The sequence below is a fragment of the Arachis ipaensis genome, chromosome B03, assembly GCF_000816755.2.
Source record: "Arachis ipaensis cultivar K30076 chromosome B03, Araip1.1, whole genome shotgun sequence".
Lineage (NCBI taxonomy): Eukaryota > Viridiplantae > Streptophyta > Magnoliopsida > Fabales > Fabaceae > Arachis > Arachis ipaensis.
The window spans coordinates 32,818,853-32,834,213 of NC_029787.2; the positions used below are offsets into that span (position 1 = coordinate 32,818,853).

Below are 15,361 nucleotides of genomic sequence, written 5' to 3' on the forward strand. Positions count from 1 at the left end.
TTATTGTTTGTCATAAAAAAAGGTTGGAGTTGCAGATTCTGCTGTCCGTCATCAAGGGGTTGTTGAAGGTTTGGATCAATAAGCTCAGTCTGCATGCACTTCTCTTCTTCACCTGTTGAATGTATATCTTTGAAGACATGAAAGACCAGTTGCTCATTATGCACTCTAAGCACTAATTCACCCACTTCTACATCAATCAGAGCTCTTCCAGTGGCTAGGAATGGTCTTCCTAGAATTATAGAGTCATTCTCATCCGCTCCTGTGTCAAGAATCACAAAATCTGCTGGGAGGAAGAACTTACCCACTTTGACCAAGATATTCTCTACTAATCTGTATGCAGGCTTCATAGATTTGTCTGCCATCTGTAATGCTATCTTTGTGGGTTATGCCTCTTGGATTTGCAGCTTCTTCATCACAGACAGGGGCATTAAATTGATGCTTGCTCCCAGATCACATAACGCTTTCTCAAAGGTTGTGCTCCCAATGGTGCATGGAATTTGAAAGCTCCCTGGATCTGGCATCTTCTTAAGTAAGTTATTCTGAATGATGGCACTGCATTCTTTAGTTAGGACCACTGTCCATAGTTGTCAGAACCGAACTGGTGATCGAACCGGTCAGGTTACTGGGTCACTGGTTCAACCGTTGGGTCACTGGTTGAACCGATAGAACCGGTCATATATAAATAAAAAATATAAAATAGTAAAAAATTGAATAAAGTGACAATTAGATCTTTAAAATTTTTGACTTCAGATTAATTAGCCATTGAAAAAAAATAAAGTACCAATTTAGCCATTCAAGATAGTAAACGATGAACACATTATGTCCCTTCATTAATTTATTATGTGAAATTTAATGGTGATATTTATATGTCCCTACTAATTAGTCCTAAGTCGAAATATTCGAAAACCTACTAATTCAATACTCTAAAAAATTTAAAATAAATATCTTTACTAATATTTTAATATGTAAATGTAAATATTAAAATATTTGATACTTATTTTAATAATTTTATAAATTTTAAAGAATTAAAAAAAATTGAGTATGTAAAGAATTAAAAAAAATTGAATATAAAACTAAATATGAAATAATCTAGTTGTGTTTGTATATAATATATAAATTAATTAGCATATAGAATTACAAGTGAATACCTCAGCTTGGTGGCGTTCCTTAATGGAACTTTCCAAGGAGATCTGGGTTCGACACTCCCTATATGCATTTTTGGATATTGGGAGCACCATGGGACCGGCCGGTTCACGAATTGTATCGAACCGGCCAGTTTTGACCAGTTTCGTCCGGTCTGTGTCGAACCGTGCGGTTTTAAGCAGTTTGAATCCTTCTTCGATTCAAAGCTCTAACCGAACCGGCTAGACCACCGATTTACTGGTTTTTCGGTCAAACCGACCGATCCGGTCCGGTTCTTACAACTATGCCACTGTCTCATCTCCCTTTAAAGGCTTCTTCTTTGACAACAACTCCTTCATGAACTTGACATAGATAGGCATTTGCTCCAAAACCTCAGCAAAAGAAATATTGATTTGCAACTTTCTGAAGACTTTCAAGAACTTTGAAAACTACTTGTCCTTGGTTTCCTTTTGAAGTCTCTGAGGATATGGCATTTCAAGCTTGTACACAGGAGCCTTTGTCAATGTAGGATAAGTGTCAAGAGAGTCTGGGAATGGGTTGTCTGTACGCTTTGGAGGGACGTGCTCTACTTCTTCCTTCTTCTCCTCTGGAGCTTCTTTCTCAACGGGCTCCTCACTAACTTGTGCTTTCATACTTGCCACCTATCCATTTATCAAGGTGATAGCCTTACATTCCTCTCTTGGATTTGGAATTGTGTTACCAGGAAGGCTATTAGTGGTCCTCTGATAAATTTCATTAACTCTTGTGGCTATTTGACCCATCTGAATCTCCAAATTCTTGATTGATGCTCTGGTTTCCTGCACAAAACTCTTCATTATCTCCCAATTAGCATCTTCTTGGGATTTAGAGTTTGCCTGGTGAGACTGAAATTGGCGGTTATTATAATTGTTCTGTTGGAAGCCGCCTTGAGAATCATTGTTGAAGTTTTGAGGTCTCTAAGGTTGGTCTCTCTACCCAAAATTTGGGTAATTTCTCCACCCTTGATTGTAGGTTTGAGAATAGGGATCATTATTGGAATTTCTAGAAGCACTCCTCATGTAATTGACCTGTTCAGAAGGAGATTGAGTATAATCATAATTATTATTTTGCACAAAATTACCTGCCATGTCATAGGAGGCCTCTTGAGGTAGATTTTGGGTGTTGATAGCTGAGACTTGCATGCCACCCATCTGCTGAGTAAGTAGATTTATTTGCTGAGACATAAGCTTGTTTTGAGCAAGAAGAGCATTAACAATTTCCACTTCTAACACGCCTCTCTTTTGAGAGGTCTCAGAGTTCACAGGATTCCTGTTAGATGAGTATAAATATTGGTTGCTAGCAACCAATTCAATAAGCTCAATAGTCTCCTCTGGTGTCTTCTTCTTGTGCAATGAACTGCCTGCAGAAGTATCTAAGCTCATCTTGGACATCTCACCCAAGCCTTCATAAAAGATATCTAGTTGGATCCATTTGGAGAACATGTCCGGCGGGCATTGCCTAGTTAGTAGCTTGTATCTCTCATAAGCTTCATAAAGAGTTTCACCCTCCTTCTGCCTGAAGGTCTGAACCTCCAACCTAAGCTTAGTCAGCTTCTTTGGTGGGAAAAATTTAGTGAGAAACTCTGTAACAACCTTTTCCCAAGTATTCAGACTCTCCTTTAGTTGGGAATCTAGCCATAGCTTTGCTTTATCCCTCAGAGCAAAAGGGAAGAGCATGAGTCTGTACACCTCTGGGTTCACTCCATTTGTCTTCACAATATCACATATCTGCAGAAAATCAGAAATAAATTGATTTGGATCTTCATGAGGAAGTCCATGATACTGGCAATTTTGTTGCACCAGGGTGACCAATTGTGGCTTCAACTCAAAGTTGTTTGCAGCTATAGGGGGAACCACAATACTTTTTCCATAAAGATTCGCAGTAGGGGCAGAATAAGAGCCAAGCACTCTCCTTTGTTGATCATCCCCATTCGGATTTGCCACATTGGCATTAACAACATTATTATTATCCATAGTGGACTCTACAGCCTTGTAAAGTCTTGCTTGTTGTAAACGCCGCCTGAAAGTTCTTTTAGGTTCAGGATCAAAGTCTAAGAGATGTTCTTTGTCTCTTTTCCTGCGCATAAACAAACAGAAGACAAGAAAAGATGAGACTCTCTACGTCAGAGTGCAGAGAAGTCCTTGTGAGGTAACCTGTGTAAAATAATAAAATAAAAGTACTAAATAGAATAAATAAATAAATTTCAAAAATTATATGAATTATGTTAAACCATATGCATTGATGTTCTTGTATATATTATAGTTTGAAAAAAAGAACAATAAATTTGAGAAAAAATAAATAAATAAATAAATAAATAAATAAAAATTAGTAATAATAAAAAAAATAAATTAAAAGAAAAATTATCTAATCTAAACAATCAAACAATTAATAGTTGTCAATCACAGTCAATTCCCAGCAACGGCACCAAAAATTTGGTGCGGAATTTATAACCACAAACTAACCGGCAAGTGCACCGGGTCGTACCAAGTAATACCTCAGGTGAGTGAGGGTCGATCCCACGAGGATTGATGGATTAAGCAACAATAATTGAGTGATAAGTTTAGTCAGGCAAACAGAAAATAGTGTTTGGAAGTTCAAAGGCACTAAAAAGTAATTAAGAATTTCAGAAAGCAAGCAGTAAATGAGCTGTGAAATATATATGGAAAACAGTTAAGGCTTCAGAGTTATCTATTTTTCCGGATTAACTTTTCTTACTAACTATTTTAATTATGTAGGATTTAATTTATGGCAAACTATATGTGACTAGACCCTAATTCTTTAGACCTTTCTAGTCTCCTCTAAAATTCATTAACTGCCAATCCCTTGGTCAATTAATTCCAATTAGAAGCTGAATGATCAAATTCCAGTTTATATGCCACAAAAATTCTAATTACCCAAAAATAAAAGGATTATATGTCACGTATCCCGTTAAATCCAGATAATTAAAATTTAGGAGAATATGTTTTCAAGTTGTTGTTCAAGTAAAGAGCTTTTCCAAGTTATACAAGAACTCAATTAGAAAGAGGGTCATACTTCCGTTCCACCCAAATTCATAAGATAAAGAGCAAAAACAATTCTTAAATTATAAATTCATACATGAATTAAAATAGAAAAAGCAATAAAATCAATCCATACAAATAGACAGAGCTCCTAACCTTAACAATGGAGGATTAGTTGCTCATGGTTCAGAGTAGAAAACTAAGATTATAAATTGGAATGGAATAATGTTGTGTTGGAATCACCCTTTTGAAATCCCTTTTATATTTAATCCTAATAATTTAAAATCTATTATCTAAAACTAAAATAATATCTTTTTCTAAAAATAATATTTGAATTTAAATTTGAATTAATTAACAAGTCTTCAGTTAATGGGTGGGGACCACTTGTTTTGTCCATTCTGCAGCTTCTAATCTGTATTTTCTGGGCTGAAAACTGGGTCAAAACAGCCCATAAATCGCCCCCAGCGTTTTGCGTTTTCTGCACGTGGCGCATGTCACGCGTACGCGTCGCTGTGCAAATCTTCAAATCACACGTACGCGTCAGTCACGCACACGCATCGCCTTGGAAAGCGCCAAATCACGCGTACGCGTCAGTCATGCGTATGCGTCGCTCCTGGCTGCCATCTCCTTTGATTCTCGTGCTACAGAAACTCTATCAAATCCAGCCGAACGCTACCTAAAATAAACAAAGTTGCAAAAGACTCAAAGTACCATCCATATTGGCTAAAAGATAATTAATTCTTTATTAAACTCAACAAATTAGATGCGAATTCACTAGAAAAAGATAGAAAAGATACTCACGCATCACCTGCATTGTTATATCGTGATCCTGGCTATATCGCAGGCAGCAAATGTGTTATAGTACACCAACTGCTTTACTTCTGTAGCATTAGTAGTGGATGTGCTATAGCGCTCTTTCACGATAGCACATCATTTGCTTGTGTTATAGTCCCTGACTACAACATTATGAAAGAATATCTAAAATTGTAAAAAAATTGACTCTTAAACAAAAGAAAAAAGGACAAATAGGTCCCTGAACTTTTCATTCGTGGATATTTTACTCCCTCAGAAATGAAAAATACAAAACGATCCCTGACCATTCAAAATGCCCTACATATGGGTCCTTCCATTCAATCTGCTCTTTAATGTCATATGGACAAGGCTGATGTGGCACCCATGTAGCCATAACGGAGTGATGTGTCCATTAAGGTTTAGGATGAGATGCAAACAAAAGTTTGGAGGACAACGAGGTCATTGTGCTCCCAAAATGATGACGTTTTGGGGGAGGTGCCCTAACTATTCAAATTGGTTCCAGACGCCATCGCAGTTGTATAGTTAAGGGATTGTTGTGTCTAGGGCTCTGTTCTATGGCCGGTGAAGGAGGTTCCTCAAGCACCCAACGAGTTCGATTGCCATCTCAGATTTGTTGTGTGAAAGCTGGAGACGAGAAGGACGGCATTGCTCCGATGTGCAAATGTAGCGTGTATGATATATTGTACAAGTTCAAGACGACAACTAACCTCAACCGGTTGTTTCTTGGGTGCCCCTTCTTTAAGGTAACATGGTTTTGTGAAGCTTGAAGCAAGTTTATGTGTTTAATTGAATTTTAATTTTATTTTTGATGTTGCAGTTGAAAAATCTATCCCGCTACAAGTTCTTTGTCTGGATTGATGATCATGTTGCGAAATTGGGGGTATAAAGAAGTCAATTTTTGACAACAAGGTTGACGACCTAGAGCAGTACTTGTGCAAGAATAAAGTAGAACAGAAACTAGTTAAGTTGGAGAGGAAGTTTGTTTATCTAGAGAGGAAGAAAAAAACTAATGTGTTGGTTATTCTTGTATGTTTGATAGTAATTTGTGCTGCTGTTGTTGTTATTAAGTGTTGAAAAATATATTGTAGAGATGTTGTGCATTGTTGTTGTGAGGAACTATGGCTAGAGTTGACAGAATGTAGTTATGTTTATTCTTTGATGAATAATAATATTTTGTTACTGTAATATCATGTGTTTAAATGGCTATATATAATATCTTGTTGATGGTCTAAGTATGTGAAATTCACTAAATAATTTAGTTCATTAAACATTGAACCATAAGATAAGTTTGAAGGATTACACTCCTAACAAAATATCAAACCAATCTCACAACATGTCACCACTTGAGCACCAGAAGTTTGCCAAAAAGATGCTAGAATGTATAACACACACAAAAAAAAAGGCTTAATGTCAAGTTTCATATTAGCTACAACCGACTTCCTAAAATAACTACATTATTTCTTGGAATTGTTGACTCCTGGTGTGGGAATGAACCTAAACATCCTTTGGATTGTGTATGATGGCTTGATTGAACCTGAAAACTTGTGGAAGCTTGGTTGGGGTCAAATTGTGGTGTTTGGTATATATTGAAAATCGTAATATGTAATATTTCTGGACACTTAGGTTAGTGGACCATAGGATATGATTGAATTGATTATGTATGATGGCATTGATGATTATGATAAATGTTGATGTTGAATTTTGATGTTGTTGTTGATTTTTGAGATTGAAGTTGCATAACGATAATTTTGAGGAGTGATAAATGGATTATGATGCTTGTTAATATTGATGAATGTTGAGGATTGTTGAATTGATGTTGAGTTATTAATTATTGAATAGTGGTGATGTGTAAGTAGGAATCTTTAGATGGAAATGGTGAAAATATGAATTTTAGGTTGTGAAATAAATTGGAAGATATATGAATATAATTTAGATACATTAGGACTAGTTTGGATGTAGAGCAATTGGTTTTGAATTGAGAGATTTGGTGCAATTGAGTTTAATGTTTTTGGTAAAAATAGATTTTGGACCAATTTTGACGGATCATATCTTGAGCTACCGTTTTTGAAATTGATTCAATTTTATATCAAATTAAAGATAATTCAAGGAGCTTTAAAATGGTATAGATTTCGTAGAAATCAAACTTTTTTAGAAAAAGATATGATCATTGAAAGTTGGTGTAAAAAATATGAATTCTGTAATGTTGCAGAAATTGTGAATTTTGGTTTGTGTGCCCACGCACACTGTTGTGCGTGTGCTCTGAGCAGGAGCCATATTTTTACTTGTGCGTATGCACACTTGTGTGTACACGCACACCCTGTAATTTTTAGAAAACGTGCATACACACTATGATGCGCACGTACACACATGGATATGCATTCTGTTGAGAGAGTTCGCACACTCTGGTGCGCACACACACCTTGTGAATTTTGCAAGTTGTGCATACACACAACATCATGCGTACACACAAGCTGGAAAGTGCATTCTATTGAGGGCGTTTGCACGTATTCATGTGTGTGTACAAAATGGAAAATTTTACTTGGTGTACGTATGCACACGTTGAGAAAACTATTCTGGGCGTGTGTATGCACAACCCTATGCGTACGCACAATGCCTTATTTTTCAATGAAAACCTTGTTTTTAACCGTTTTATCTTTCCGACAAGCTTGTAAACGTCTGTAACGCTTATCTAGGTTTCCTTAGCTTGTTTTTAGGCTTTGAAACAGAGAGAATGCTCTAAGTGAGTTTAATTAGATATTTTCTAATAAAAATTTTAGAAAACGGAGCCTTAGGTTTCTGGATTACTGAGGATGGATTAGTTGAGTGAGATGGCGGAGTACTGTAATGATGTTTAAGGTAATGAGTTGTGAAGTTACGAATTGATGGTGTTTGAGACGAGTCTAGGACTCGGAGTGGAATGATGACTTTACTGAGCATTGAAAATGATTTATGAAAATCCACTGACATATTATTTTATACTGAGATGTGAGATCTGTGGCAGAGTATCCCGCTCGCATCCTTTCGAAAATCACAAGAGTGTGCAGGCACTATATCCCGGACCGTGTGCCGGGCACGATATCCTAGGGAATTCCCATTTTATTCGTGACCAAAAGGCGACATCTCCATAGGGATGTGTCGGGTTGGAAATTGAACCAACGATATGATATCACATCCAAATAGGATAGGCATTTATTATGTGCATATTCTATATGTTTATTTGCTTTGCCGACTTGCATTGTTTGCCTAATTGTATAACATGTCTAATTGCTTCTTGCGTTACTTGCTATACATGATAATTACTTGTGTTTTACTTGTTTTGGATTACTTGTATTTTCTACTGGGATTGAGGAGGTTCGGAAAGCGGTGGCGATGGGATCGCATGGAGGTTAGGCTGGTGAAGGCTGTGGGACAACGATAAACTATAACTTAGAAATCCCCTAAGTTAGTTGACCTGTTTAAGGATTTGTTTATCTGTTTTATAAGCTTGAATATTTATGATTGAAATGAAGTTCTAGGATTGCCTTTGGCGTCCCGAAATCTTATATCTTACATTATTGGGCACTGTTACCATACTGAGAACCTCCGGTTCTCATACCATATTTTGTTGTTATTTTTCAGATGCAGGTTGTAACCCACCTCGGTGAGTTACGTGATGGTGACATAGCGGATGACTCTTATCCCATTTTGGAGTCATTTTGGATATTTTGTTTAGTGCTCTCACTTTTGTATTTATATTTGCCTTAGAGGCTTACTTTGAGAGAGATATGTTGTATTCTGTTTTAACTTTCAAAATTCTGTATGTCTGTATATAACTAGTCGGCCTAAACTCCGCGGGCTGAGGCTAGTCTCTTATGATTATGATACTCTTATATCTATGTATGCCTTATTATTTGTATCTATATCTTGTGCTTTATTGCTTTTAGCTTCGTGTGAATGTTTCGCGCTTTTGTAACTCTGTTTTTTAACTTATTTCTTCATCGGGCTTCTAGAATTATATATATATATATATATATTATTGTATAAGCCTTAGAATTGTCGTGACCTTTAGTTATCCTTTGCTTTACAGCATGAGGTAAGGTTTAGGGTAATTAGGGTGTTACAATAAGTATAACAAGTTTCAATAGCAATGTACTTACTACTCTCCATGGCGGACGTAGGTAGAACAACGAAGCTTCACTGGATCTGCTTCACAGAACACCAACGACGACAAGGTGGAGACGAAGCGTTGTATTTTTGGAGGAAAAACTTAAGTGCTAGAGTTTCTTGTAATTGTCTATGACTGATATCGACATCTTTGGCATATTTGATATGAAGCGTTGAACAATGTTTTACGAAATGTCGTTATGTTAGTATATAAAGACCAATATGTCCCATTATTTTCTACAACAGACTACGTAGTCCCGTTCACAGTATCTTGACGATACGTATTCACTCCCATACCACATAAGCGCCACGTAATCTGAATCCGTAATATTTGGCCAAGCAGATTGAAGTGAAGGACCCATATATACGATATTTTTGAATGGTCAAAAATCGTTTTATATTTTTCATTCCTGAAGGAGTAAAATGTTCACAAATGAAAAGTTCAAAAACCTATTTATCATTTTTTCTAAACAAAAAGGTAAATATGAATTTTTTTATTTATTAAAAACAAGCCCTCTAACATGTTGGTAAAATAAAAATTTAAAGAGCACATAGAACGACCACCTTAAGTCCTTAACCCATCGAAGCCGCTTCTGCTGCAGTTGCCAAACCTCAAAACCCTCCTTAACGAAGCACATCTCTCTTCGCAAACCACTTTCTTTCGTTCGTTCTTCTTTTCTTGTCTCTTTCCAATGGAAGACGACGATGAGTTCGGAGATTTGTACACTGACGTTCTCCAACCCTTCACTTCCTCATCCTCTGCGCCCCAACCGTCACAACCACATCACTCTTCCCCTGCACCAGCACCCGCACCCCCTTCCATCGATCTCAATCTCACCGCCCCCGAGATCCCCTACGCCCCTTCCCACTCGAATTCCCCTGCAACTCATCGCTCTTCGGACCTTATGATTGATGGCCGCGATGACGTCGCTGCCGTGCCACCGGAGCCAGTCGTAGACGCTAGGGTTCCCCATGGCGGCAATGCTGAAATCACCCCAAGGGTTTCTCTGGATTTGAACCGCGGCAAGGAATTGGCATCCGGTGTGGACGCTGGGACAAAAGGCGATGATTTGATGGATAAGGATGTGAAATTCGATATCGAGGATGACGATGGCGGGGATATTGGTTCGGAGCCGGTTATTCCGGGTCTGTTAGCTGATGCTACCAGTGGCAGCGGCGGTGGAGATGGTGGTGAGGATTTGAGGAGGGTGGAAGGAGGCCTCGAGGGTGGCGGTGCTGATGATGATTGGGATAGTGACAGTGATGATGATTTGCAGATAGTGTTGAATGATAACAGCCATATGGCAATGGAGAGGGGTGGGATGGTTGGCGATGACGACGACGAAGATGAAGATGGCGGGTTGGTTATTGTGGCAGACGGTGATCCGAATCACGGAGGGGAGGAGCAAGACTGGGGCGAGAATGCCGCATTGCCTTCTGATGGCGAGAGGAAAGACGCCGAGTTGGCCAAATCCAGCACTGGAGTGGCTGCGCCACTCAAAATTGGGTATAGCGGTCATGGTTATCATCCATTCCATTCACAGTATAAGGTCAGTGTGTTGTGCTGATTGTGAAGCAATTACTTGTGTTGAGGTTCTGTTTCATAGTTCGCTTATTTCCCTTCATTTCATAATATGAGGAATTGCAATGTACATTTTGTTTTTGCATTGTAATTCTACAGTATGATATGGGAGTTCTTTTGCTGATGACATGAAATCTGATGGTTGGAATTAGCTGGCACTATGTTTTCCTTCTTATTTTGTTGTGAATAACTCCTAAAGAAGGTAAATGGCTTTGGCAAATATAAAGCAACCTAACATTGATGATGGTGCTGTAATTGAATATCTGGTGGCTGTGTTGAAATTTATATTGATTTGCTGCGAATTATGAGTATTCATGTTAGCTTGCATGTTCGCCTGTTACCTTGGAAAACGATATCTAATGCCTTCCCTGATGAAAATTTGTTGGCGGCCTTACACTTACGGAAATAAATTGTATTTATTCTTTGTACAGCTTTCTATAGTGCATTAACTTTTAAGGTTTTTTGAGGTATATTAGCTGAGATTTGGGATGAAAGACCAAGCTTTTATGTGTGGTGTATGCTTTTAAAAGAAAAAGAAAAGAAAAGTGTAAACATGTCTGTGCATTTGGTAATGCTTTATTTGAAATTTCTTCTACATCAAAAGTATATGAATATTCAGATACTCATATATGTTGGCCCCTTTCATTTTTTTAATCAACTCATGAATGCTATTTCTTAGAATACCATGGCTAACATCTACCTTTTTTTTAAAACAAAAACTTTGCTCTCCTATGACAAGTTTTTAACATCCAAGAATATCATTGTTGATCGCGAAATACTTGTTCTTGCCTTAGTGGTTGGTCCTTCTTGGTAACCTTTATTCTCCCTTGTTTGATCTTAAAGCTAACAAAATAACCATGCTGTATTTTCCTGGGACAGATTGATCTTACTTTTGATTTAGATTCAGTTTACATATAAATAAAGTATGAATTGTAGCTTAGCAGTATTTATAAATTATAATGATTTTTTTCTCCCCCTTCTATTTTTATATTTACTTTATGTTATTTTATTTGTAAAATTGTTCTACAGTATGTCAGGCCTGGTGCAGCACCAATGCCCGGAGTTACCACTTCTGCTCCTGGAGGGCCCCTTGGTCCGATTCGTCCGCTTGCTAACATGGCTGGTCGTGGCAGGGGGGATTGGAGACCCCCTGGTGTAAAAGGGGCTGCTGCAATGCAAAAGGGTTTTCTTGCAGGTTCTGGATTACCAGGTTGGGGCAACAGTGCAGCAGGGCGGGGTTTTGGTGGTGGCCTAGAATTCACACTTCCTTCCCACAAGTAATTTTTCATGGAGTAAATTTTATTTTGTCCTAAGTTTATATCAAAACGATAGATCTGAAGTGTCTGTTATCAATTGTGTAATTCGGATTTCGGGAGGAACTTTTTGAGATGTTTAGGGTGATTGCTACTCCGGAGAGAGATGTTTGGAAAATGGAAACCTAAACACATAATTTAACGAGTTTAAGGAGGATAGCTTCAGTACATCTGGTTTTTCTTTATTTTGGATATATGTGATCATGTCCGACTTGCAGGTAGTTGTGATTTGAATAGGAATATAACATGCAATTATATTAAGTCAATGAGTTTGCCATCATTATTGGGTCTTGCATTCTCTTGGGACTTCCATTTCTTTTCTAACCTTAATAATAGGGAATCCTTTGAAATTTTGGCTCTCTTATGTCTCCTTGACAATTTTTCTTTGTCTTCTAACCCTAACAAAAGGATATGGTCTCTTGACTCCCCTGGTAGTTTTAGCTGTAAATCCTTCTTCCAATTTCTTACTCCTGTAACACAACTACTTTCCATCTAGACGAATCTTTTATATGGGCAGCTTGTTGTAGGTTCGAAGGTGACATAAGGCTATCTCCCTAGATGTGTCTTATGTGTGGTGGAAATTCAGTGTCAAATTCACATCTGTTTTTTGCATTGCTGAATAGCTATTTTCATATGGAACAATTTGTTTAGCATCTTTGATGAATGTTGGGTGTGCGTTATAACGCTAGACCAAATTCTATTGATTAGATTTGTTGGGTTTGGTAGTAGAAAAGTGGGAACTTTTTGTGTCTTTGTGCAGTTTTTGTCACTATTTGGACTAATTGGTTGGAGCATAATTGATCGCGCATATTCAATGACAGATTTTCTGACAAGGATGTTTAATGGTATAGAATTAGTTGCCTAGCATCTAATTGGTGTAAAGCTTATGATCTTCATAGGGTACTTTCCCTCTTGATCATGTTGAGAGATTGGAAAGCTGTAGTTTATAGATAAATCTTTTGCTTTTTGCTTTTGTTTAAGTTTAGGAGATCCCTTATCCCCAAATTCGTATTATCCTTCTGGTCATCTTAATGAAATTCTTCTTTTATCCCCCCCACAAAAGAAATTACTGTGTGTTGCGTATGCTAAAAGACTATTCAATTATTGAGTTAAAATCTTAAAAGTAAAATTTGAAAAAGCACATCTCTTATACAGATGCTTTTTATATCTTTCATTTTTATATGCTTTTTAAATGTCTGTTTTTTGTTACACCATATTGCTTATTCAAAGCTGCCAATTACTTCCAGGACTATATTTGATGTTGACATTGAGAGCTTTGAGGAGAAACCATGGAAATATCCGAATGTTGATGTGTCAGATTTTTTCAACTTTGGGTTGAATGAAGATAGCTGGAAAGATTATTGCAAACAGCTGGTAATTTCATTGATTCTTTCTATATTCTCTAGAATTCAGTGTTGAATGAAAAGATCCTTGTGTGATTTTTTAGGAACAACTACGCCTAGAGTCTACAATGCAAAGCAAGATTCGTGTTTATGAAAGTGGTAGAACAGAGCAGGTAGAGGTGCTATTGTATATCAAATTTAATTTCTTACTCCTGAAAGGTTTTTGTGCACTTTGTTTCTCCGGAAGTTAATCATGTAGTTGATTTTGTTCAGGAATATGATCCCGATTTGCCCCCAGAGTTGGCTGCAGCTACTGGTATACATGATGCTCATGTTGAACATGCAAATTCTGTTAAGTCAGATGTTGGACAAACTGATGTTGTTAAAGGTTCTGGACGTGGTCGACCGCCACTAGTATGTCTTTGTATAAGTACTGTTTTGCATTACACTATATTTTTAGAACACTTACGTTACCGATTTTATAGAAATGTCAAATACCTGCTTTACATTCTCTTCTTAGCTTCTTGCTTCTGGTTAATAACATCTGCCATATTCTGGGGCCTTCTCTAAGTCTTCTTCTTTTTTTCTTTATTTTAAATATACTAATATTAAATTATTAATTTATTTCCTTCCAGCCAACTGGTAGAGCAATTCAGGTGGAAGGTGGCTGTGGTGAACGTCTTCCTTCCATTGATACCCGTCCTCCTCGGCTCCGTGATTCAGATGCAATCATTGAGGTATTTCATGATTTTCTTATACAAATATGTGACGTCTTGAGGTTGTTCGATGATCCTTTCTTGAATATCTGACCATGTTTGCTGCACAGATTGTTTTACAGGGTGCAGAAGATGATGATTCCACTACTGGAATTGGTGCACAAGATCTACAAGATGATGGAGATGGCACAGAACCCCCAAGAGAGGATTTTAGAGAAGGCCATGTAGTTAGACATGAAATTCCAAGGTTGGAGCCTGAGTACTTTGATAATTTTCCACAGGATTATAATGGTCAAAAGAAAGAGCTTGGAGGAAGAAGGATGCCATTCATGACTTCCAGTACCACTAAAATACCCAATGGGGATGAAAATTCGTTCTGCCCACGTGAAGAGCCAAACAATTATTGTTCTAAGGGCCAAAATCCCAGGCCCTATGGTGGCAATTTTGCCTCCTCACATGAGGAAAGGTATGCAATATTGTTTAGATTGTATGAATAATTGTTTGTCAACTTGTGAGCTTATTTTCCGACTATCATTTTCGTTTCATTTGATTTACTTCCAAAATCTCCAATGCTAGTTAAATTTTAGACTTCCTGATATTTTATCTGAATGCAACTCCACCTTTAATCCATAATGGTGGCTTGGTTGCTATTGCTAAAATTTTATGCCGCTGATCTTTTCTGTATAAATTGAGTGCAACATGTTATTGCTTACTAGCAGAGATTTAAATATCACCATAACTGGTTGGTTCATATTTAAGTGGTGTTGTGACTTGAAAGGGTAACAATGACTAGGACGACTGATTATGATTGGCAATTGATTACAGCGATGTTGCTTTTACTAATTTTGTATGTCATCAAAGGGATAAATGAGTTGTTGAGAAGCACAGTTTGAAAATGTGGAGATTTTAATGAGAAATATTCATGATATCAATTCTTGGAGGAAAAAAATAGCTGATTCTCAGGTAATGATTATGTAATGCAACAACCCAGAGATGCGAAGTAGTGCATCATCTGTTAGGCGCTTAGAGCCTTACATACATTTTTTTGCAGATACTTGCTTAACCAAGCTTACATACATAATTTGGTTTACTTGCCTAAATTCCTGTTTATCAACATCACTAGTATTTCTATTGCTGCATTGCTCTGCTTAGAGTTATTTAATAAATTATTAATTGTTTTGTTTTCGAGTTAATTATGGCAGTAGTGTTTTGTGTGTATTTATTTATTGTGGATATCCTATGTATATCATTAGTCATCTTAAAGTTTTGTAATTTGAAACGTAATTGTTAT

At 37.2% G+C, this 15,361-nt stretch overlaps 1 protein-coding gene across 1 annotated transcript in view; it reads left to right on the forward strand.

Annotated features, from left to right (window-relative positions):
- LOC107630207 (FIP1[V]-like protein) overlaps nt 9,676–15,361 on the forward strand; it is a gene marked incomplete in the record, with an annotated part of 10,738 nt that continues 5,052 nt past the window's right edge. The window contains 7 exon segments of the mRNA XM_016333286.2: nt 9,676–10,666; nt 11,728–11,975; nt 13,259–13,385; nt 13,459–13,527; nt 13,628–13,768; nt 13,990–14,091; nt 14,181–14,536. Coding sequence (XP_016188772.1) covers nt 9,809–10,666; nt 11,728–11,975; nt 13,259–13,385; nt 13,459–13,527; nt 13,628–13,768; nt 13,990–14,091; nt 14,181–14,536 — 1,901 coding nt within the window.